This window comes from Salmo trutta, chromosome 34 (assembly GCF_901001165.1).
Source record: "Salmo trutta chromosome 34, fSalTru1.1, whole genome shotgun sequence".
NCBI lineage: Eukaryota > Metazoa > Chordata > Actinopteri > Salmoniformes > Salmonidae > Salmo > Salmo trutta.
Genome location: NC_042990.1, coordinates 4,756,566 through 4,779,860, shown reverse-complemented (window position 1 = coordinate 4,779,860; position 23,295 = coordinate 4,756,566). Strand labels below are relative to the sequence as shown.

Genomic DNA, 23,295 nt, shown 5'->3' with positions numbered 1-23,295 from the left:
CTGCTTACTGCTCAAAACGCTGCTTCATAAAGAGCGCAGAGAGAGCATGTAGTCAAGTGGGTGTGTTCTAGTTCAAGACTGTCCCTGTACACGCCTTCTCTCCCCTTTATCCCTCTCTCTTTCCCTTCTCTGTTCTCAATCTCTTGAGCATTTTTTTCCTCTTTCCTTTGCAAAATGCATGCCTGCAGGCTACAATATCTGGGCTCGTCATTCACTGCTCTGTGTTGTGTGTACTGAAAGGGAACATCCCATATCCTTCCAGCCCAGCCCACTCAAGCCCACCCTGGCCAAACCTCTGCCTAGCCCAGCTGAGAGAACAGATAAGGAGGCTTACAGCTAGACAGATTTACTAGAGAAAAATACAGAGCCACAGGTTTCACCCTGGAAGAAATGTTTTTGTTAAAAGCGCCATAGAAATAATTGTGAAGGTTTTGTATCCAAACACATTTTTCATGAAAATACTGAAGCGGTTTACCTGCAAGACAGTGTATCCTGCTTAATCCTATTCCAACAACTTGACAAACTTTCACAGGACAGCCAAAAGGGCATTTGATTTTCTACGTTTGCAAACAGGAGCAGAAAAACAGCAAACAGTCAACGGGAGAAAAACAATCCTAGATGAGTGGACATCCCCTACTCTTACTCATGAAGGAAAGGTTTAGGAATGAATGCTATTCATTGACTACAGCTCAGCGTTCAACACAACAATACCCTGAAAGCTCATCACTAAGCTAGGATCCTGGGACTAAACACCTCCCTCTGCAACTGGATCCTGGACTTCCTGACGGGCTGCCCCCAGGTGGTGAGGGTAGGTAGCAACACATCTGTCACGCTGATCCTCAACACTGGAGTCCCCCAGGGGTGCGTGCTAAGTCCCCTCCTGTACTCCCTGTTCACCCACAACTGCGTGGGGAGGAGGTCAGAGACCTGGCCAGGTGGTGCCAGAATAACAACCTATCCCTCAACATAACCAAGACTAAGGAGATGATTGTGGACTACAGGAAAAGGAGGACCGAGTACGCCCCCATTCTCATCGACGGGGCTGTAATGGAGCAGGTTGAGAGCTTCAAGTTCCTTGGTGTCCACATCACCAACTAACTAGAATGGTCCAAACACACCAAGACAGTCAAGAAGAGGGCACGACAATGCCTATTCCCCCTCAGGAAACTAAAAGATTTGGCATGGGTCCTAAGATCCTCAAAAGGTTCTACAGCTGCAACATCGAAAGCATCCTTACTGGTTGCATCACTGCCTGGTTTGGCAATTGCTCGGCCTCTGACCGCAAGGTACTACAGAGGGTAGTGCGTACGGCCCAGTACATCACTGGGGCTAAGCTGCTTGCCATCCAGGACCTCTACACCAGGCGCTGTCAGAGGAAGGCCCTAAAAATTGTCAAAGACCCCAGCCACCCCAGTCATAGACTGTTCTGTCTACTACCACATGGCAAGCGGTACCGGAGTGCCAAGTCTAGGACAAAAAGGCTTCTCAACAGTTTTTACACTCAAGCCATAAGACTCCTGAACAGGTAATGGCTACCCGGACTATTTGCATTGTGTGCCCCTCCAACCCCTCTTTTATGCTACTGCTACTCTCTGTTCATCATATATGCAGTCACTTTAACCATATCTACATGTACATACTACCTCAATCAGCCTGACTAACCGGTGTCTGTATGTAGCCTCGCTGCTTTTATAGCCTCGCTACTGTTTTTCACTGTCTTTTTACTGTTGTTTTTATTTCTTTACCTACCTACCGTTCCCCTAATACCTTTTTAGCACTATTGGTTAGAGCTTGTAAGTAAGCATTTCACTGTAAGGTCCATTATACCTGTTGTATTCAGCATTTCACTGTAAGGTCTATTATACCAGTTGTATTTGGAGGACGTGACAAATACATTTTGATTTGATTTAGCCATACAACCATATAGTAACAGTCCACTAGAATATGCTATAGCCACTTAGAAATATTTATATACACTGCTCAAAAAAATAAAGGGAACACTTAAACAAAACAATCTAACTCCAAGTCAATCACACTTCTGTGAAATCAAACTGTCCACTTAGGAAGCAACACTGATTGACAATAAATTTCACATGCTGTTGTGCAAATGGAATAGACAACAGGTGGAAATTATAGGCAATTAGCAAGACACCCCCAATAAAGGAGTGGTTCTGCAGGTGGGGACCATAGACCACTTCTCAGTTCCTATGCTTCCTGGCTGATGTTTTGGTCACTTTTGAATGCTGGCGGTGCTTTCACTCTAGTGGTAGCATGAGACGGAGTCTACAACCCACACAAGTGGCTCAGGTAGTGGCGCTCATCCAGGATGGCACATCAATGCGAGCTGTGACAAGAAGGTTTGCTGTGTCTGTCAGCGTAGTGTCCAGAGCATGGAGGCGCTACCAGGAGACAGGCCAGTACATCAGGAGACGTGGAGGAGGCCGTAGGAGGGCAACAACCCAGCAGCAGGACCGCTACCTCCGCCTTTGTGCAAGAAGGAGCAGGAGAAGCACTGCCAGAGCCCTGCAAAATGACCTCCAGCAGGCCACAAATGTGCATTTGTCTGCTCAAACGGTCAGAAACAGACTCCATGAGGGTGGTATGAGGGCCCGACGTCCACAGGTGGGGGTTGTGCTTACAGCCCAACACCGTGCAGGACGTTTGACATTTGCCAGAGAACACCAAGATTGGCAAATTCGCCACTGGCGCCCTGTGCTCTTCACAGATGAAAGCAGGTTCACACTGAGCACATGTGACAGATGTGACAGAGTCTGGAGACGCCGTGGAGAACGTTCTGCTGCCTGCAACATCCTCCAGCATGACCGGTTTGGCGGTGGGTCAGTCATGGTGTGGGGTGGCATTTCTTTGGGGGGCCGCACAGCCCTCCATGTGCTCGCCAGAGGTAGCCTGACTGCCATTAGGTACCGAGATGGGATCCTCAGACACCTTGTGAGACCATATGCTGGTGCGGTTGGCCCTGGGTTCCTCCTAATGCAAGACAATGCTAGACCTCATGTGGCTGGAGTGTGTCAGCAGTTCCTGCAAGAGGAAGGCATTGATGCTATGGACTGGCCCGCCCGTTCCCCAGACCTGAATCCAATTGAGCACATCTGGGACATCATGTCTCGCTCCATCCACCAACGCCGCGTTGCACCACAGACTGTCCAGGAGTTGGCGGATGCTTTAGTCCAGGTCTGGGAGGAGATCCCTCAGGAGACCATCCGCCACCTCATCAGGAGCATGCCCAGGCGTTGTAGGGAGGTCATACAGGCACGTGGAGGCCACACACACTACTGAGCCTCATTTTGACTTGTTTTAAGGACATTACATCAAAGTTGGATCAGCCTGTAGTGTGGTTTTCCACTTTAATTTTGAGTGTGACTCCAAATCCAGACCTCCATGGGTTGATAAATTGGATTTCCATTGATTATTTTTGTGTGATTTTGTTGTCAGCACATTCAACTATGTAAAGAAAAAAGTATTGAATAAGATTATTTCTTTCATTCAGATCTAGGATGTGTTGTTTAAGTGTTCCCTTTATTTTTTTGAGCAGTATATTTATATAATATATATAATATAGGGCTCCATGTGTTCTGGTAAGTGTGTAAGTGTAAGTAAGTAAGTGGTAAGTGTGGTGAGAGAGAGAGGAAGAGTGTACATGCAACTAAAACTACCACAGCCCACACTGAATGAAAGGCCTGTATTATAGCGGACCAGACCAGGGTATAGTACAAGGCAATGGAAATAAGTCATCAGGCAATACATCAACTGGCACAATCACAAGGGAACCCTTAATTATGAACGGTCTGTTTCCATCAGTACATAATTAGAGGGAAACCTCCATCAAGAAATGTTTTCATCAAGGAGTCAGTACACAGTGGAGGGTTGACTCGGAGCGGACTCCAAGTCTGTGTCCCAAATACCACCCTATTCCTTATATAAGGAAGCCAGTGTCTGAATTTAATGGAGGACATCAAAACAATACTGATTTGGTGCTGTGAGTGTGCCTCACTAGATAAAAATATGTCCATAACTAACAAAAAAAGATATATCTGGTGAAAGTTGAAACTGGACATGCACTTCACAAAGAAGACAGTTATGATGATTTGGAGGGGTCAAGGCCATAGCACAAGTCCAGGCAGACATGCTAGCGGGCGGCAGAAAGCCCCCTTCTCAGGTCTCCACAGTGTTGCAGAGCACCCAAATACCTCTTACACCTTCAACCCTCTAGACATATTTCTCTTTCAAAGGGGACATTCATGATCATGAAGAAGAGCAGAGAGAATACTTTGGATGCCTGCTAAAGACACTGGCTTGTTTGGGCTTGAGTAGTGGGAAGTGCTGACACTGCTCTTCTGTCAAGCCCTGTATCTCCGCAGGGCAGGTAAACTTAGAAAGCATGAAAAGCGCATATACAGTTGAAGTCGGAAGTTTACATACACTTAGGTTGGAGTCATTAACCTGTCTGGGCTAGGGGGCAGTATTTTCACAGCGGGATGAAAAACGTACCCAATTTAAACAGGTACTACTCTGGCCCAGAGACGAGAATATGCATATTATTAGTGGATTTGGATAGAAAACACTCTGAAATTTCTAAAACTGTTTGAATGGTGTCTGTGAGTATAACAGAACTCATATGGCAGGCAAAAACCTGAGAAAAAGTCAACGAGGAAGTGGAGGATCTGAGAATTGTAGTTCTTCTTTCTAGTCCCTTTCGAAACTACAGTATCTGTGGGGTTACGTTGCACTTCCTAAGGCTTCCATTGTCTGTCAAAAGCCTTCAGAAAGTTGTTTCAGCCTTCTCCTGTTACTGGGCAGATAATAGGAGCTCAGTTACTGAGTGGACTGCCTGTGGACAAAGGGATTGGATATGTGCGCGGTCACACGAGCGCGCCGTTCCTTCTTTTTCTCCTTGAATGAATTCGCTATTGTCCGGTTGGAATATTATCGCCATTTTACGTAAAAAATACCATAAAGATTGATTTTAAACAGCGTTTGACATGCTTCTAAGTACGGTAATGGAACATTTTGACTTTTCGTCTCTGGTTCCACGCTCGCGCGTTATGCCTTTGGATAAGTGATCTGTACGCACGAACAAAACGAAGGTATTTGGACATAAATATGGATTATTTCGAACAAAAACAACATTTCTTGTGGAAGTAGCAGTCCTGGGAGTGCATTCTGACGAAGATCAGCAAAGGTAAGAGAATATTTCTAATACTAATTCTGAGTTTAGGTTGCCCCGAACTTGGCGGGTGTCTGAATAGCTCACCGTGATGGCTGAGCTATGTACTCAGAATATTGAAAAAATGTGCTTTCTCCTTAAAGCTATTTTAAAATCTGACACAGCGGTTGCATCCAGGGGTAGTCTATCTATAATTCTTTAAATAATTGTTATATATTTTGTCAACGTTTATGATGAGTATTTTTGTAAATTGATGTGCACATTCACCGGACGTTTAGGTGGGAATACATTTTCTGAACATCATGCGCCAATGTAAAATGCTGTTTTTGGATATAAATAGGAACTTTATCGAACAAAACATACATGTATTGTGTAACATAATGTCCTAGGAGTGTCATCTGATTAAGATCGTCAAAGGTTAGTGCTTCATTTAGCTGTGTTTTGGGTTTTATTGACATGTCCTTGCTTGGAAAATGTCTGTGTGATTATTTTTGTCTATGTACTCTCCTAACATAATCTAATGTTTTGCTTTTGCTGTAAAGCCTTTTTGAAATCGGACAATGTGGTTACATCAAGGAGAAGTGTATCTTTAAAATGGTGTAAAATAGTTGTATGTTTGAGAAAGTTGAATTATGACATTCTGTTGTTTTGAATTTGCCGCCCTGATATTTCACTGGCTGTCCCGCGCAGGTGGCACTTGTGTCCCACGTAGCCCATAGAAGTTAAAACTAGTTTTTCAACCACTCCACAAGTTTCTTGTTGGCAAGTCGGTTAGGACATCTACTTTGTGGACGACACAAGTCATTTTTCCAACAATTGTTTACAGATAGATTATTTCACTGAATCACAATTCCAGTGGGTCAGAAGTTTACATACACTAAGTTGACTGCACCTTTAAACAGCTTGGAAAATTCCAGAAAATGATGTCATGGCTTTAGAACCTTCTGATAGGCTAATTGACATCATTTGAGTCAATTGGAGGTGTACCTGTGGATGTATTTCAAGGCCTCTTTGCTTGACATCATGCGAAAATCAAAAGATAGACTTCAGAAAAATAAATTGTAGACCTCAACAAGTCTGGTTCATCCTTGGGAGAAATTTCCAAACGCCTGAAGGTACCATGCTCATCTGTACAAACAATAGTACGCAAGACGCTAGTACGCAAGACGCTAGTACAATAGTACGCACCATGGGACCAAGCATCCGTTATACCGTTCAGGAAGGAGACGCGTTCTGTCTCCTAGAGATGAACGTACTTTGGTGTGAAAAGTGCAAATCAATCCCAGAACAACAGCAAAGGACCTTGTGAAGATGCTGGAGGAAACAGGTACAAATGTATCTATATCCACAGTAAAATGAGTCCTACATCGACATAACCTGAAAGGCCGCTCAGCAAGGAAGAAGCCACTGCTCCAAAACTGCTATAAAAAAGCCAGACTACAGTTTGCAACTGCACATGGGACAAAGATCGTACTTTTTGGAGAAATGTCCTCTGGTCTGATGAAACAAAAATAGAACGGTTTGGCCATCATGCCCATCGTTATATTTGGAGGAAAAAGGGGGACGCTTGCAAGCCGAAGAACACCATCCCAACTGTGAAGCACGGGGGTGGCAGCATCATGCTGTGGGGTGCTTTGCTGCAGGAGGGACTGGTGCAGTTCACAAAATAGATGGCATCACGAGGATGGAAAATTATGTGGATATATTGAAGCAACATTTCAAGACATCAGTCAGGAACTTAAAGCTTGGTCGCAAATGGGTCTTCCAAATGGACAAAGTCAAGGTTTTGGAGTGGCCATCACAAAGCCCTGACCTCAATCCTATAGAAAATGTGTGGGCAGAACTGAAAAAGTGTGTGCGAGCAAGGAGGCCTACAAACCTGACTCAGTCACACCAGCTCTGTCAGGAGGAATGGGCTAAAATTCACCCAACTTATTGTGGGAAGCTTGTGGAAGGCTACCCAAAACGTTTGACCCAAGTTAAACAATTTAAAGGCAATGCTACCAACTACTAATTGAGTTCATGTAAACTTCTGATCCACTGGGAATGTGATGAAATAAATAAAAGCTGAAATAAATCATTCTCTCTACTATTATTCTGACATTTCACATTCTTAAAATAAAGTGGTGATCCTAACTGACCTAAGACAGGGAATTTGTCAGGAATTGTGAAAAACTGAGTTTAAATGTATTTGCCTAAGGTCTATACAGTAGAAGTCGGAAGTTTACGTACACCTTAGCCAAATACATTTAAACTCAGTTTTTCACAATTCCTGACATTTAATCCTAGTACAAATTCCCTGTTTTAGGTCAGTTAGGATCACCTGTATTTAAATATATGAGAATTCAATAAGGAAATGTAACCATTGAACAGACACCCCCTCCCCCCTGCATGCAGATACAACGCCAAGACATGAGAGATGCGATAGCAGTTTTATTATGACTGCTTTGGCGGGAGGAGATGCCTGACACTCTATAGTACATTCCTGCTCAGGGTGTAGGTGTGCGGTACCCACCCTCCCTACAGATGAGGAGCCTCCTTCCCATGATAAACACACCAATGGCGCCATCTCAACTCCACCGACCCACCAAATCTCTCTGCATGTGATGGCCATCAATACTGAAGATATGAATTTTAAGAAAACACAAGAGATAATATGGCTCACACACAGCTGGTTCTGATTTATGATGTAGGAATGCTATGAATATTGGGGAGCAAGGCCAAGGTATTGAAGCCCAGGCCATCGGGGGGCAGAAAATACTAGCTAGTAAAATTCACTACTGTCATTGTTATTGCTGCAGCACAGTCTCTTGGCTCCGCAATATTTTAGTTGGAATTGAATCTTAAAGCATATAATGTGCCCCTGGTTTTTCATGAGAAAAAAAAAACTTCAGTACCCAAACTATATTCTCATCTCATATATAAAACATGTGTTATTGTATCCAAAACTACCACAATCCTGTGACTCAAAAACGCCACGTGACATTGATCGGCCCACACAAATATTTTTTTTTAAAAACATGGTTGTATGCTGTATACAAAAATCTGATGTGTTGCATATTTTATTTATTCATGTTTAATTTTAAACGTGTAAAAACTGCATACTTCCTAAATGCATCCTCCTCCAAAAATACTGCAAGGAACAGATCTCAAATACCGGTATATTCGTTTGGAAGAGGTCTATTTAAAACGGTCATTTTTAATGAGTGTTTTATGAGGTCGTTCTATTGGAAAATGTTGTTGCCAGTTTTCCCCAAGTAGGATAGAAAACAGCACTTGAAACAGACTATTCATTTTAGGGATACTATGGTTGGTGCATGTGCCTTTGTGTCTCTTAATGTGTTTAAAAAATATATATATATATATAATGTGGTGGTTATTGTTGCATGTCCTGTCATTGGTGATGCATGCTGTGTTAAAACAATTTCCCAAATTGGGATTAATAAAGTAATACTCTACACTCTCTACTCTACTATAATCTCTCTACTCTCTCATATTTCAAGAATGACTGAGGCCAAATTGTATCCCAGGCATAAGTGAGCTGTCTCCCTCTTCTGTTGAAAACAAGGCACTACAGAAACATGCCCTGTTGATCAGAAATGTTTATTGACACCCTGAAGATTTTTTTTTTTTTTAAATCATCAAGTTAATCAGGGTTAATTCAACTTGAACTAAGTTCCCCCTTTTAACTTTATTTCAATAATTTTTATTGAGTCTTCCAAAGAAAGTTTATCCTTACACCATAAAGAAACCTTTGATGTCTCGCTGTAACCTTTTCCTCCGCATGTCTAGTCTACCACCTAATCGGCATTTTGACTACTAACATCCTAGGTCAACATTTAGTAGAGTTCTGGCAAATGTTATTCGACAGTCATGCAAGACTGGAAAAAGGAAACGTGAGAGCTGTTTCCAGGACAACAGACCAAAACACGCAGGAGCCGGGAGCCCATTAACTAGAATTTATAGATGTGTGATTTTGTCCAAAAACCTCTGGAGCACCAGAAAGCCTGAGTCTGATAGCGCCTGAGTCAGTGGGGAAAGGGGAGGGGGTTACATAAGAGAAGGTTACTTAAGGCAAAAACAAAAGTAGGGAGAATGGGTGGGCATATAGCGCGAATGTCTAGCAACCCAAAGGCTGCGTGTTCGAAACTCATTCCGGAAATATTTAGCAACTACTTACTACTTTTCAACTACTTCGCATGTTAGCTAACCCTTCCCCTAACCCTTTAACCTAACTCCTAACCTTAACCCCTAGCTTAGCTAATGTTAGCCACCGTCTCATATATTTAGCAAATATTGTACGAATTGCAATTCATAACATATCATACGATTTGTAATTTGGAACATCATACGAAATGGATGATGGACATCCACAAACTATTACATACCACACGAAATGTAACACACCATACCAATTGGAGTGTCTCAGATTGACATTTGCTATGTTACCTCTACCCCAGAGTCCAGGTTGTACTGTTATGCATTGGTCTACTTGCACGGAAATCATATAAATCAACATACTATTTCAGACACACTAGTGAAAGTCACATACAATAAACAACACACACTGTAGGTCTTCTTAATTAAGAGGTGGACTGGTTTTTCACCAAAATAATAAAGCTCTTTGTTACATAGTAACACCGCAATTATAACAATACACTCTATATAACTTGTATTTTAATATTACTGCTGAGATGACTTACAAGTTACTTAAGGTTATTCTGAGATGTCTCATTTTACAGTTCTGCTACCCTGAGCCAACAGTCCTTTACAGTCTTGTTTACTAATGATGGCATGGAAACGTTATCTGTCCAAACCAACGCTTCCCTGCCAGATCTCCTCTCCAGTCCAGCAGTGCTGCATTGACGGAGTGTTGGCCACTGCTTACCTGCGCAACACATTCTGCTGTACAAATGGGACCCCACTTCTCCACAGCTCATTTCATTGATGTAATTTGCACGTCCATAAATAATTTTCTGTTCGAATCCGCCATACCGAGAAGACATAGCAGCGGCGGTAGGAGTATCTTTAGCGTTCGCCATACCAAAACGGAGCACCCAGGGCACAAGTTGTGTCGAGCGCGCACCCTGCTTTGTCGAAAGAAGTGCCCCTGGAACTACACGGCGTTCGGAACAAAAGATGTCTTTATTTTCTATCTCTTCAACATACAATGAAAAAACAAGGGGTTGTCGTATTAAGTTACAATGAGTCAAATCTTCACTTTCTCAAGCCCAGCCCACATTATTTTGTTTAGGAAATTACCCAGTGAGCGCAGTCTCCCGTAGCTTCATTCTACACGCGCCCGCCTCTGCCGGACAAAGCGTTCTTAATCGGTGCTATTGAAATGCGATACTAAAGGCCATCCCCAATATAACAATCTAGCTGGACTGTTTCACTTTAAACGGTTTCAGCCCGACACGCGATGTCTCTTTTACTAGCTGCTAGAGGGTGTTTCTTTTCAACTTTTACATAATGATCCCTGAAGGAATGGTGTCAATAGCACTAGTCACCAATGCGCATATGATGTTGTCACAGGTGAGATGCATGTTAAACGTCTCACATTTTCATTGGCCATTTCATATATTAGACTGCCTTTTGGCACTATTTCTCTTCCCAACCTTTTCGGTTACTGTATTTTGCTCAGCAGGAGTACCCTTGTGCATTTTACCAGTAGACCTATGGTCCCACAAGTCTTCTCAAGTACCGTCTGTGGATAGGCCAAGTAGCTCCAGGTCCACTGTGCTAAATTAGTCAAATGTACTACATCTATTTTTTTACATACAGTACCAGTCAAAAGTTTGGACACACCTACTCATTCCAGGGTTTTTCTTTATTTTTTACTATTTTCCAGGTTGTAGAATAATAGTGAAGAAGTCACAACTTTGAAATAACACATAAGGATACATGTAATAACCAAAAAAGTGTTAAACAAATTAAAATATATTTGAGATTCTTTCAAAGTAGCCTCCCTTTGACAACAGCTTTGCACACTCTTGGCATTCTCTCCACCAGGTTCGTTCAACTGGCAGGGCTGTCTTTCATGTACAATATTACTCTCCACCAGGTTGTCATCTCATGTTGACAAGGGCATTGTTTGACAGTTAATAGAAAGTGTGATGACGTGTTCATTTCCTCCTCGCCGTGTTGGTTAAGGAAAACAGCAATGCATCATTTCTTTTCCAAAGTGTCTTTTAATGATGTTAAAAATAAGACAAACAAAAGGGGTACATTTCCTGTGAGAAGAAGCCATTCCCAAACACCTTCATTCAAAACCATTTTAAATGGATAAAATCCATTAGGAGTCAGTTAATTTTCCAAACTTTATTATGCTTACTTAGTTCCTCAATGCATTCAGTGTAATACTGCTGTAACAGCCTGAAACATTGGGTGTACATGCATTGTGAGTTGTTGGTTGGTTTTAGACTCAGCAGCTAAATCAGCAAGGATTAGTTGGTTGCTAGACTGAGCATTGCACAAAATGTTGAATAAATTGGCTCTTTTTCCCTTTTATATTTTCATCATCCATGTCATTAAACTATTTTATAGCAATTTTAACTAATAAATTAACTAACAGAGAAAATGAAAAAGAAAAGGATGATAACAAAATGCATATTAAGGGTTCATGTACTTTTTGAGCCATAAAGAATGTTTGGCTGCATTCAACTATGAAAATATCTGACTGAACCGCTTACACATAGAGAGAGAAGGATGTAAAGGATTTATTAGAACCCGCCCTTTCAGGTCACCTAATGTCCTAAAGTATGTATGTATCTGATAGGATCAAGATATAGTGTACTATAAAATAGTATTCAAACTTTCATAGAAAACTACAAACTATGTTTAAGGCGATAAGATTATAAAAGTTTCACATTTCAAAACATTCCTAATGACTAGTCACATAATGTAGGCATTTATTGTCAATGCTGACTATAAATCTATTAATCAATCTATTTGGCATACTCCCTTTTCATCTTTATAAACTTTAAGTGCTGTTTTGTTGGAAGTTGTGAGTCAAGCGTTTCGCAGAGGTAGTTGATGGCATTTCCCTGAAAAGAGCGAGACAGTTTTGTTCTATGAGGGTTGTGGCAGGCGTGGCCGGATCTTCACCCTATGAAACACAATTAGACAGTGCTCAGAAAGGCGGTGCCACCTGTACATGGAACAGTGCCATCCCATCAGCAAGGACATGCGGCAAATGAGAGAGGTTGAGGACATGCCAAGATGCTGGAGAGGGACAAAGATGTAGGCACATCTTTGCGCACACATGTGCATATGAAACTCTGGAATTGGAGTACTGTGTATTCGGTGGAGTATTTAGTATTGGTTGAATCTTGAATATTGGTGGAGTACATTGTATTTGTGGAATTGTGTGTATTATTCGAGACTCAGTGTCCTCAAACAGCATTTGATATTGCCAGGGTGTGTCATTTATTACATTAGATCAGGGGTGTCGAATTCATTTTACCCCGGGTGCCGCATTCAGTCTTCAACGAGGTCCAGAAGGCCGCACTGGAAATTGGTTATATTTCCTTGCTGTCAAAATGTGCAAAAAAAATTCCTCTATCCATCATTTTTGGAATTTTCGAAGGCTCCCTGACTGTCTAGTGATTATTAGCAAGCTAGACAGTCAAGAAACTGTTTGAATGTAGGAGTATGAGTATAGGTCCATTATCATTTCTACACAGTTTCAATTTGGTTATAGTCATTTTAAAGTATATTGAGTTAGAGTTTTTACTCAAACCACCCATAGGCGATATATGTTTGACACCCCTGGATTAGATAAAGATTCAATCAAGAACTTATCAAGAACTGATGAAAAGTACAATACCAAAGTAATCAAGGATAAAGGTGCAGTAAAATAATAACAGCTGAGAAAAGAACACAACAGGAAGTGTTTCTCATCACATCTCAAAGACAGTCTACCGGTTTGGCTGCATGAACAGATTGCTTTATTACCCACTATTACTATTAGGAGAAGCCATTGCCAAGATCAACTCAAATCCCACGCCATTGTTCTTCAACGGGGCCAAAGATTGATACATAAATACTGTTTTCTTGGTCTGTGCAAGGTACAGTAAAAGCTGTACAAATATACACATTCCCTCAGCAGTGACGCTAAGACCTTGCACTGTGGCTGTGCTAATGGTTCTTTGATTGTTAAAGCACACACACTGGGTGTATCTAAATTGCACCCTATTCCCTATATGGCTGTGCACTATGTAGGGATAGGGTGCCATTTGGGACACAGGCACTGAATAGCACACATGCCTATAGACCCGCAGAGCCAGTCTGGGGAACTTCCAGTATGTTATGGTGGTATCCAGGATACACACACACAACACACGCCATGTGCACGGGGTTGAGGAAGGCACTATCACCCAACCTCTGCTGTGTGTGTGAGTTGGCCAGTTCTATTTTTAAACTGTTTGGGGTGTAAACTCCCTTCGCCCGCTGCACACTCACCTCCCCTATAACTGAACTATGTCAAAGGCACCCTTGTCAATAAAAGCACTGCCTTATACAAGTGCTCTCTGCCAGGGCGGCCATGGTTGTCCCTCCCCCGTCATCCAAAATGTGACCAATATACAGTTGAAGTCTGAAGTTTTCATACACCTTAGCCAAATACATTTAAACTCCGTTTTTCACAATTCCTGACATTTGATCAGAGTAAAAATTCCCTGTCTTAGGTCAGTTAGGATCACCACTTTATTTTAAGAATGTGAAATGTCAGAATAATAGCAGAGAGAATGATTTATTTCAGTTTTTATTTCTTTCATCACATTCCCAGTGTGTACGAAGTTTACATAAACTCAATTATTATTTGGTAGCATTGTCCTTTAAATTGTTTAACTTGGGTCAAACGTTTTGGGTAGCCTTCCACAAGCTTCCCACAATAAGTTGGGTGAATTTTAGCCCATTCCTCCAGACAGAGCTGGTGTAACTGAGTCAGGTTTGTAGGCCTCCTTGCTCACACACTCTTTTTCCAATTCTGCCCACACATTTCCCATAGGATTGAGGTCAGGGCTTTGTGATGGCCACTCCAAAACCTTGACTTTGTTGTCCTTAAGCCATTTTGCCACAACTTTGGAAGTATGCTTGGGGTCATTGTCCATTTGGAAGACCCATTTGCGACCAAGCTTTAACTTCCTGACTGATGTCTTGAGATGTTGCTTCAATATATCCACGTAATTTTCCATCCTCATGATGCCATCTATTTTGTGAAGTGCAGCAGTCCCTCCTGCAGCAAAGCACCCCCACAACATGATGCTGCCACCCCCATGCTTCACTGTTGGGATGGTGTTCTTCGCCTTGCAAGCGTCCCCCTTTTTCCTCCAAACATAACGATGGTCATGATGGCCAAGCAGTTATATTTTTTGTTTCATCAGACCATAGGACATTTCTCCAAAAAGTACGATCTTTGTCCCCATGTGCAGTTGCAAACCGTAGTCTGGCTTTTTTATGGTGGTTTTGGAGCAGTGGCTTCTTCCTTGCTGAGAGGCCTTTCAGGTTATGTCGATAAAGGGCTTGTTTTACTGTGGATATAGATGCTTTTGTACCTGTTTCCTTCAGCATCTTCACAAGGTCCTTTGCTGTTGTTCTAGGATTGATTTGCACTTTTCGCACCAAAGTACGTTCATCTCTAGGAGACAGAACGCGTCTCCTTCCTGAACGGTATGACGGCTGCATGGTCCCATGGTGTTTATACTTGCATACTATTGTTTGTAGAGATGAACATGGTACCTTCAGGCGTTTGGAAATTGCTCCCAAGGATGAACCAGACTTGTGGAGGTCTACAATTTATTTTTCGGAGGTCCTGGCTGATTTCTTTCGATTTTCCCATGATGTCAAGCAAAGAGGCACTGAGTTTGAAGGTAGGCCTTGAAATACATCCACAGGTACACCTCCAATTGACTCAAATTATGTCAATTAGCCGATCAGAAGCTTCTAAAGCCATGACATCATTTTCTGGAATTTTCCAAACTGTTTAAAGGCACATCAACTTAGTCTATGTAAACTTCTGACCCATTGGAATTGTGATACAATAAATTATAAGTGAAATAATCTGTCTGTAAAAAATTGTTGGAAAAATTACTTGTGTCATGCACAAAGTAGATGTCCTAACCGACTTGCCAAAACTAAAGTTTGTTATTGTCATGTCCTTACCCTTGTAAGAGGTCATTTGCCATAGTAGAGTGGTCAGGGCGTGACATGTGGTTGTTTTGGGGTTATCTGTTTATATGTGGGGGTTTTCTAGATTTCTATTTCTATGTTTTGTTTTCTATGTTTTGGCCGGGAATGGTTTCCAATCAGAGGCAGGTGTCTTTCGTTGTCTCTGATTGGAAGCCATACTTAGGCAGCCTGTTTTTCCTTTGGGTTTTGTGGGTAGTTGTTTTCCTTTTTGTCAGAGTATACCTTACGGAACTGTTGTCGGTCGTTTTATTGTTTTGGTTCAAGTGTCTTCATTAAAAGTTTAAATATGAGCACTATACACGCTGCGCCTTGGTCTACTCATTTCGACGCCTGTGACAGTTATCAAGAAATTTGTGGAGTGGTTGATAAACGGGTTTAATGACTCCAACCTACAGTGGGGGAAAAAAGTATTTGATCCCCTGCTGATTTTGTACGTTTGCCCACTTACAAAGAAATGATCAGTCTATCATTTTAATGGTAGGTTTATTTGAACAGTGAGAGACAGAATAACAACAAAAAAATCTCGAAAAATGCATGTAAAAAAATGTTATAAAATTATTTGCATTTTAATGAGGGAAATAAGTATTTGACCCCTCTGCAAAACATGACTTAGTACTTGGTGGCAAAACCCTTGTTGGCAATCACAGAGGTCAGACGTTTCTTGTAGTTGGCCACCAGGTTTGCACACATCTCAGGAGGGATTTTGTCCCACTCCTCTTTGCAGATCTTCTCCAAGTCATTAAGGTTTCGAGGCTGACGTTTGGCAACTCGAACCTTCAGGTCTGGAGACTGGCTAGGCCACTCCAGGACCTTAATGTGCTTCTTCTTGAGCCACTCCTTTGTTGCCTTGGCCGTGTGTTTTGGGTCATTGTCATGCTGGAATACCCATCCACGACCTATTTTCAATGCCCTGGCTGAGGAAAGGAGGTTCTCACCACAAGATTTGACGGTACATGGCCCCGTCCATCGTCCCTTTGATGCGGTGAAGTTGTCCTGTCCCCTTAGCAGAAAAACACCCCCAAAGCATAATGTTTCCACCTCCATGGTTGACGGTGGAGATGGTGTTCTTGGGGTCATAGGCAGCATTCCTCCTCCTCCAAACACGGCGAGTTGAGTTGATGCCAAAGAGCTCCATTTTGGTCTCATCTGACCACAACACTTTCACACAGTTGTCCTCTGAATCATTCAGATGTTCATTGGCAAACTTCAGACGGGCATGCATATGTATTCTTGAGCAGGGGGACCTTGCGGGCGCTGCAGGATTTCAGTCCTTCACGGCGTAGTGTGTTACCAATTGTTTTCTTGGTGACTATGGGCCCAGCTGCCTTGAGATCATTGACAAGATCCTCCTGTGTAGTTCTAGGCTGATTCCTCACCGTTCTCATGATTATTGCAACCCCACGAGGTGAGATCTTGCATGGAGCCCCAGGCCGAGGGATATTGACAGTTCTTTTGTGTTTCTTCCATTTGCGAATAATTGCACCAAATGTTGTCACCTTCTCACCAAGCTGCTTGGCGATGGTCTTGTAGCCCATTCCAGCCTTGTGTAGGTCTACAATCCTGTCCCTGACATCCTTGGAGAGCTCTTTGGTCTTGGCCATGGTGGAGAGTTTGGAACCTGATTGATTGATCGCTTCTGTGGACAGGTGTCTTTTTTACAGGTAACAAGCTGCGGTTAGGAGCACTCCCTTTAAGAGTGTGCTCCTAATCTCAGCTCGTTACCTGTATAAAAGACACCTGGGAGCCAGAAATCTTTCTGATTGAGAGGGGGTCAAATACTTATTTCCCGCATTAAAATGCAAATCAATTTATAACATTTTTGACATGTGTTTTTCTGGATATTTTTGTTTTTATTCTGTCTCTCAATGTTCAAATAAACCTACCATTAAAATTATAGACTGATCCTTTCTTTATCAGTGGGCAAACGTACAAAATCAGCAGGGGATCAAATACACTTACAGTGGGGGAAAAACGTATGTAAACTTCCGACTTCAACTGTAAGTATTTATTTTAAATGTGTAATATGTTCAACAAACACAGAAGCCATCCAATAATCTGATAAAAGAAGTCCAATACGGTATGACAATAGTGAAAACAGTGCACCTAAGGTAGCATTAGCAACGAAACCACAAATGTGATAGACTTCTGCCCTTCTCTATGCATTGTCTGCAGTGCAACATGTGCAGTGCTGAAAGTTGACCAGGTCAAATGCAAAGCAGCTAAATATTAACACGCAGAGGTAGAGATAACCCACAGCCTAGTTGTGCAAAGAAATGTTTGCCTGACATTTCACAGTCAAACCAACATTATCAGTTAGCATGTCTAGTTGTGGATTCAATAGAATAAAGTGTGAACTTAATACAATTTGGGTCATACAGTAAGGATATTACTTAAAAAAACAAGTAGGGCTCACTTGAAAAAGGGATGTCAATGTCAATGTGACTTCCCTGGTTAAATAAAGGATAAATAAAGTACAACGCTGTAGAAATCCCGTATCCAAATAGGTGGGTCCTCTAGTGACTTCCTGTGAGATTGATTCGTCAGTCTGGACAGAGTCGCTTAGGGCCAAGAGTCATTACCAGCCAAGGTACGGTACCTGGCCAAGGTTCAGGAAAACAACAAATTAGACCCGAAAATCTAATTTAAAGAAGATTGTGCATCAGATAAAGAGCTACTCAGACTGGTGGCGATTTTAGCATCCTCTTTTGGCTAGCTGGCTGCATTAGAACTTTACTTTATTGTCCTAACCATCAGACTCATCGATTTAGTGTAGGGTGGTATATGGGTGTTTCTCATTTCACAAGTGCAAGTAATTATCCCCTCTCTCGCTCAACATCTGTAGCCTTAAACTCAGGCATCCTGTAATTTACCTAAGGGTGTGGTTGTCCACTGTTCTGCAGAGGAAAGCCTGACACGCTCACTGTGACAAGCTGTGTCAACAATACATTACATTTGAAAGAGGTGTCTGTGCCACAGGTATAGAGACGTAGCAAGCTAAACTTTATGAGGTTAACTGAGCCAAATCGTGTGTGATATTTCTTCAGAGACCAGAAGGCCTGAGAATAGCCCACGTCTATAACTCTTAACATTGTGAACATTCCATATAGGACCAATGTGACAGCATGTTGAACATGTTCATAAACAAAAGGAGAGTCGTTCGAAGAAGAAGAAAAAAAAAATCATAATTCAGGGCTTTTGCATTCGCCTAGTAAGCAAGTCTATACTACACAAGATCATTCAGATTTACCATGTAATAGATGAAACATTATTATTTTATCAAGTTCTCTATCCCATTTCACACCACAACACTCTCACAAATAGAACAAATTATCTTCACGTGAAACAAAATGATAATATCTGTCTTGAGGTTATTTTTCAATGATAGGGAATCATTTATTTCTCCTTAGCGCATGTAACTTCATAACAACTTCAGATAAGTGAGACAAGACTGAGGCGGAACTACAAGTTGTGAATCCAATTGTGAAGCAACGTCAGTCATCAAAATACTACAGCTCCTACATCATCATATTACAGCCAGCATTTACAGGGTTAACACCCCCAACTCTACAGTCAGGAAATTCGAGATGAGAGGGAGAAAAAGAGGGGGAGCAGCATGCACCACAAAAGCACAGAGAGTAGAGAGGGGAGAGAGAGCAGACCATTTAAGACAAATGGTGAAGACTAGAGACTTCACCAGATCCATTCACACAGAAAGCTTCTGATCTCTATTCATGTGCCCCAAGGACACATGAAGCACAGTAAACCTCGTAACAAGTTTTTTTCCCAGCTGGTCTTACCTTCGCTTAACTGCCTCCTACGTTGCCTCCACTGCCAAACAGCGATCAAAGTGACAATATGTCCTACAACCACCAGGGTTGGGAAGACATTTCCGGGGGGGCTTGCCGACATCAGGCCTGGGACCGAGTGGGGTCTCGAAGGATCCAGAGACAGGTGGGAGGGCCCGGGTGAAAGGTGAGGGTTTATGGAGGAAGGGGGGGCCAGCCAGGGGTGTGGTGCCGCCGTCCTGGACTTCAAACCAAAGAGGAAGCCAACATGCTTGCAACTTACGAGAGAGCAGAGCGAAAGAGCACCGCTCCCACCTTTTTTTCTCCTTCTGACGCAGACTGCTGGCAAAAGTGGCCGAGCTCCCACCCACTCTCTCTCTCGCTCGTTCCTTCCTTCCTTTCACAATCTCTCTGCTTCTCGTTCGTCCACTCAGACTTGCATTATATTCTTCTTCACTTAGCCAGGTACATTTAAGTCTATTGATTGTAGCCTTCAGGTAACAAAGTAAAGAGTCCATAGGATGGATTTACATTAGTAAAATATGTCTAGTCAGATCTATCTCTCTTCAACATCAGAGTTGCAACTTTTCTGTTTACAATAGCCTTAGTTGGATGTGGTGTGGCCAAAGTCACATTCCTGCTTCATGTGTGAGTGCGGCTATGAGCATAGCGTAAATACCATATTATATAGACAAACACAAAAATGCTAATAGTGTTTTTAAACCTGCAGTTTTAGCTTACTTTTTCACTATGCACGTTTTTAACTTCCATTCATTGTTATGTTTTATGTTATGTCTTTATGTTGTGTTTACTATGTATGGTGCTTTCTTGGCTTTCTTGTAAAAGAGATGTACATTCCAATGTGACCTCTCTGATTAAATAAAGGATGAATAAAAAAATAAAACACTATCTCTGAAGGTAGTTTGGGAGACATCTCATAAAGTGAGATGTTAATCTAGATCTTCTCTTTACTTACACAAGTATCTCTCCTGGACCTAGTTTCTGTCGTCAAAGTAGTGTAGTGTAAAGTGATCTTCTATTTGCTGTTGCTACTCCAACTGGTCTGCTCCATGGGAAGGCTTACAAACTTCTAGCAGTAAGCTACAAATTATTTTCCACCCTCCCCATGAGTCATAAAAACCAAGGATCTCACTTTTTTTCTCCAAAGGTTTATGCTCCTATTTACAAAGCTTCCCATTTCATTTTCCTAGAAGCTATGTCTTAACTCCATACTCATGTCCATAGGGTTTCCAGAAGCCTATAGAACTGAGTCTTGTTTCTTGACCACTAACCAATACAAAAACCCCAACCTCCAAATACCAACTCACTGTTTAAGCCTTCTGCCTGTAAATCCAACACCTACCCCATTTTTTCTGGACAAAGAACGTCATTAAAGACCTGAAGGTGAAATATCTTAGAGAAAAGCCAACCCCGGAGTGGGAATGTTCCTTAAAACACGGATCCTGTTTTCATGGCTGTCTCTTTGTGAAGGTGCTCTCTTTGCAGAGCCACACAATGCATTAGTCCTTGACATTGGACCGTATCCCCCATCACAAAACAAACTATGACTTGTAACCGTCCCAAAGCCGCAAAACACACAAATAAAACCGAGACACACTTCACATGACACGCCCCAAAATACAACATCAAAAGCTTCATTCTGTGGGCAAAATAAGTGAGAGTATAGCTTCCAGTGCTTTTAGGCTACAAACTGAACTACATACAGTATGCTCTAGCCGAATTAGTAAGCTTTCCGGTCGGTTACGCCTCTGCCAAAGGTGCAAAGCCTGGAGCCGAGGCTAGTTTCCCAGTAACGATAAGCAACACACAGACACACTTTTATCAACCTACCAGGTATGATCTTCATCTATAGAAGATATCACAAGAGGGATATTTAGCCTAAGGGGAGATATTCAGGATGTCAAAGACAGACCTGAAGGGACAGAGAGGTGGTTTCTCTCATATCTCTGTCTGATAACTCTATTATGAGGAGTGTCCTTTTCATGCTATTTGAGGGTTGCCTATTTTACCCCTGCTGGTAAATGTCAACCAAAACCATAGCGACCAAAACAATTGTCAAGGGGATATGGAATAGGCCTACACATTTAAGTTAAAAGTGGACATTGAATGGGCAATATGGTCATGATGACAAGCTAAGAAACTGACAGAAGAAAATATTCTTCTAGCTTTGTGATGTCACATCAACACTCCCATGATATAGGTGGAGTCTGCCTCCATGTTTAGTACATTTAAACCACGTGGACAAGAGTGACTCAAGAAATACATCTCAACAACAGGCCTCAACTACAGTGTCGTGAAAAAGTATTTGACCCCTTTCTGTTTGGGGGGGGGGCAGATTTAATATTGCAGACAGATTGTGGTTTCCATCAATGTAATTATTATCAGTATTTACAATCCCCAATATATATATTTGGGGATTGCCTTATTCTAAAATTGATTAAATCATTTTTTCCCTCACCAATCTACACACAATACCCAATAATGACAAAGCAAAAACAGGTTTGTATGAACTTTAGCAAATGTGTAAAATAAAATAAACGGACATATTCATATTCCAAACTTCTTCCATTTAAGAATGATGGAGGCCATTGTGTTCTTGGGGACCTTCAATGCTGTAGAAATGTTTTGGTACCCTTCCCCAGATCTGTGCCTCGACACAATGGCTTGGTTTTTGCTCTGACATGCACTGTCAACTGTGGGGCCTTATACATTGGTTCCTCCTTTAAAAGTTGCGTCATACTACGGCACACCCTGCGTGCTGCTGCAGCATTCTGTGGCACGTCATTTAATTATCAGCCATTTCTTCTGATACTGCAAGTTATTGCTAGTTTGACCACCAGAGGGCATCTTTGAGAAGCATTTGATAGTATTCCGTATTGGCATTACCAGAGAATTTAAAACCTTTTTTGTAATAACATAGTATACAGGATTGATTTTAAGAAATTTGGCTTAATTAATTTGATTAATATTATGGTGATTCCATTCAGAGAAAAATTGTCAGTTTGTAAATTCAGGCCGTTTCGCTCTCGGAGCGCACACTGGACGTCCGGGCCGAGGAGTAGGGTTGATTTGGCCTTACAACGGCAGTCAAGCACCCAAGCTAACTTTGGCTAGCTACTTCCAGACACAAATGAGACCACTCTGACCATTTTACTCACCCTAGCTGAGCTGATAAAGCAGTTGTCGTGTTAACCAGTGCATTGGTGACTGTAAATGTGGTGCTGGAAACAATTTAATTGCGCTTTTTTTCCAACGTTTACCGACACTGGCCATATTCAACGGGTGTTGAGCGCTCGTTAAGTAATTACTCTGTGCTCGCGTACACTCAGATGAGAGTGCTCTGAAATCCGTGTATTTTTAACAACGTTCTTTTCAGATAAAAACTAGTTCATTGCATCCCCCGTGGAGCCCATTTTCATAATATGACCATATTTCCCAGCTGCCTGCCGTTGTTTTGAAGTAATCGCGAAAAAACATGCCTTATTTTAGTGCATTTTTCACCCTGCCAGCTCCTATTAGTTCAATTGAGCACCGTGGCACCAACTCGCCTTCTGAACGTTCTATTCCCAGTTTATTGTTCAACGTCACAATGCCTGCTTCGCTATTGTTGGCAATGAGACCTGCTCACGTTGTTTTATAGTTAAAATGTAAACAACAAAAATAATATTGGTACTCTGTGGTCTTCCCATTGTTTCCTATAAGGGAAATATAGGCATGTTTGTCTATTTCGCTAAATATATCTCACAATGTGTATATTTAAAAAAAAAATTAAATCGGGTGTAACCGGTGTGAAATGGCTAGCTAGTTAGCGGGGTGCGCGCTAATAGCGTTTCAATCGGTGACGTCACACTCGCTCTGAGACCTTGAAGTAGTTGTTGCCCTAACGATGCTTCGATGATGGCTGTTGTCTATGAGTGCAGAGGGTCCCTGGTTCGAACCCAATAGGGGCGAGGAGAGGGACGGAAGCAAAACTGTTACACGGCACCATTTTAAATCAGGAGAATCTCCTCTTTGTAATTATGTAAGTCTGGGCAGCGAGCTCGTTTGTCATCGATCGCTAGACCAGAAATAGTCCGAAGTTTTTATTTTTTCCCTACTTTGTCATTACGCGGA

The 23,295-nt window shown here is 42.0% G+C and overlaps 1 protein-coding gene across 10 annotated transcripts in view; it reads right to left on the bottom strand.

The window, feature by feature from the left end:
• LOC115173367 (plectin) overlaps window positions 1–23,295 on the bottom strand; it is a 175,254-nt gene that overhangs the window by 63,928 nt on the left and 88,031 nt on the right. For 2 of the 10 annotated variants that reach the window (XM_029731383.1, XM_029731384.1), the window contains exon 1: window positions 19,174–19,904. The exons of 5 other annotated variants lie outside the window; for them this stretch is intronic. In XM_029731383.1, the coding sequence (XP_029587243.1) occupies window positions 19,174–19,285 (112 nt within the window). In that variant the 5' untranslated portion in view covers window positions 19,286–19,904. Of the gene's footprint in view, window positions 1–10,073; window positions 10,551–19,173; window positions 19,905–23,295 lie in introns of those variants that run through there. 3 more of the 10 variants (XM_029731380.1, XM_029731382.1, XM_029731388.1) reach the window with 2 other exon arrangements.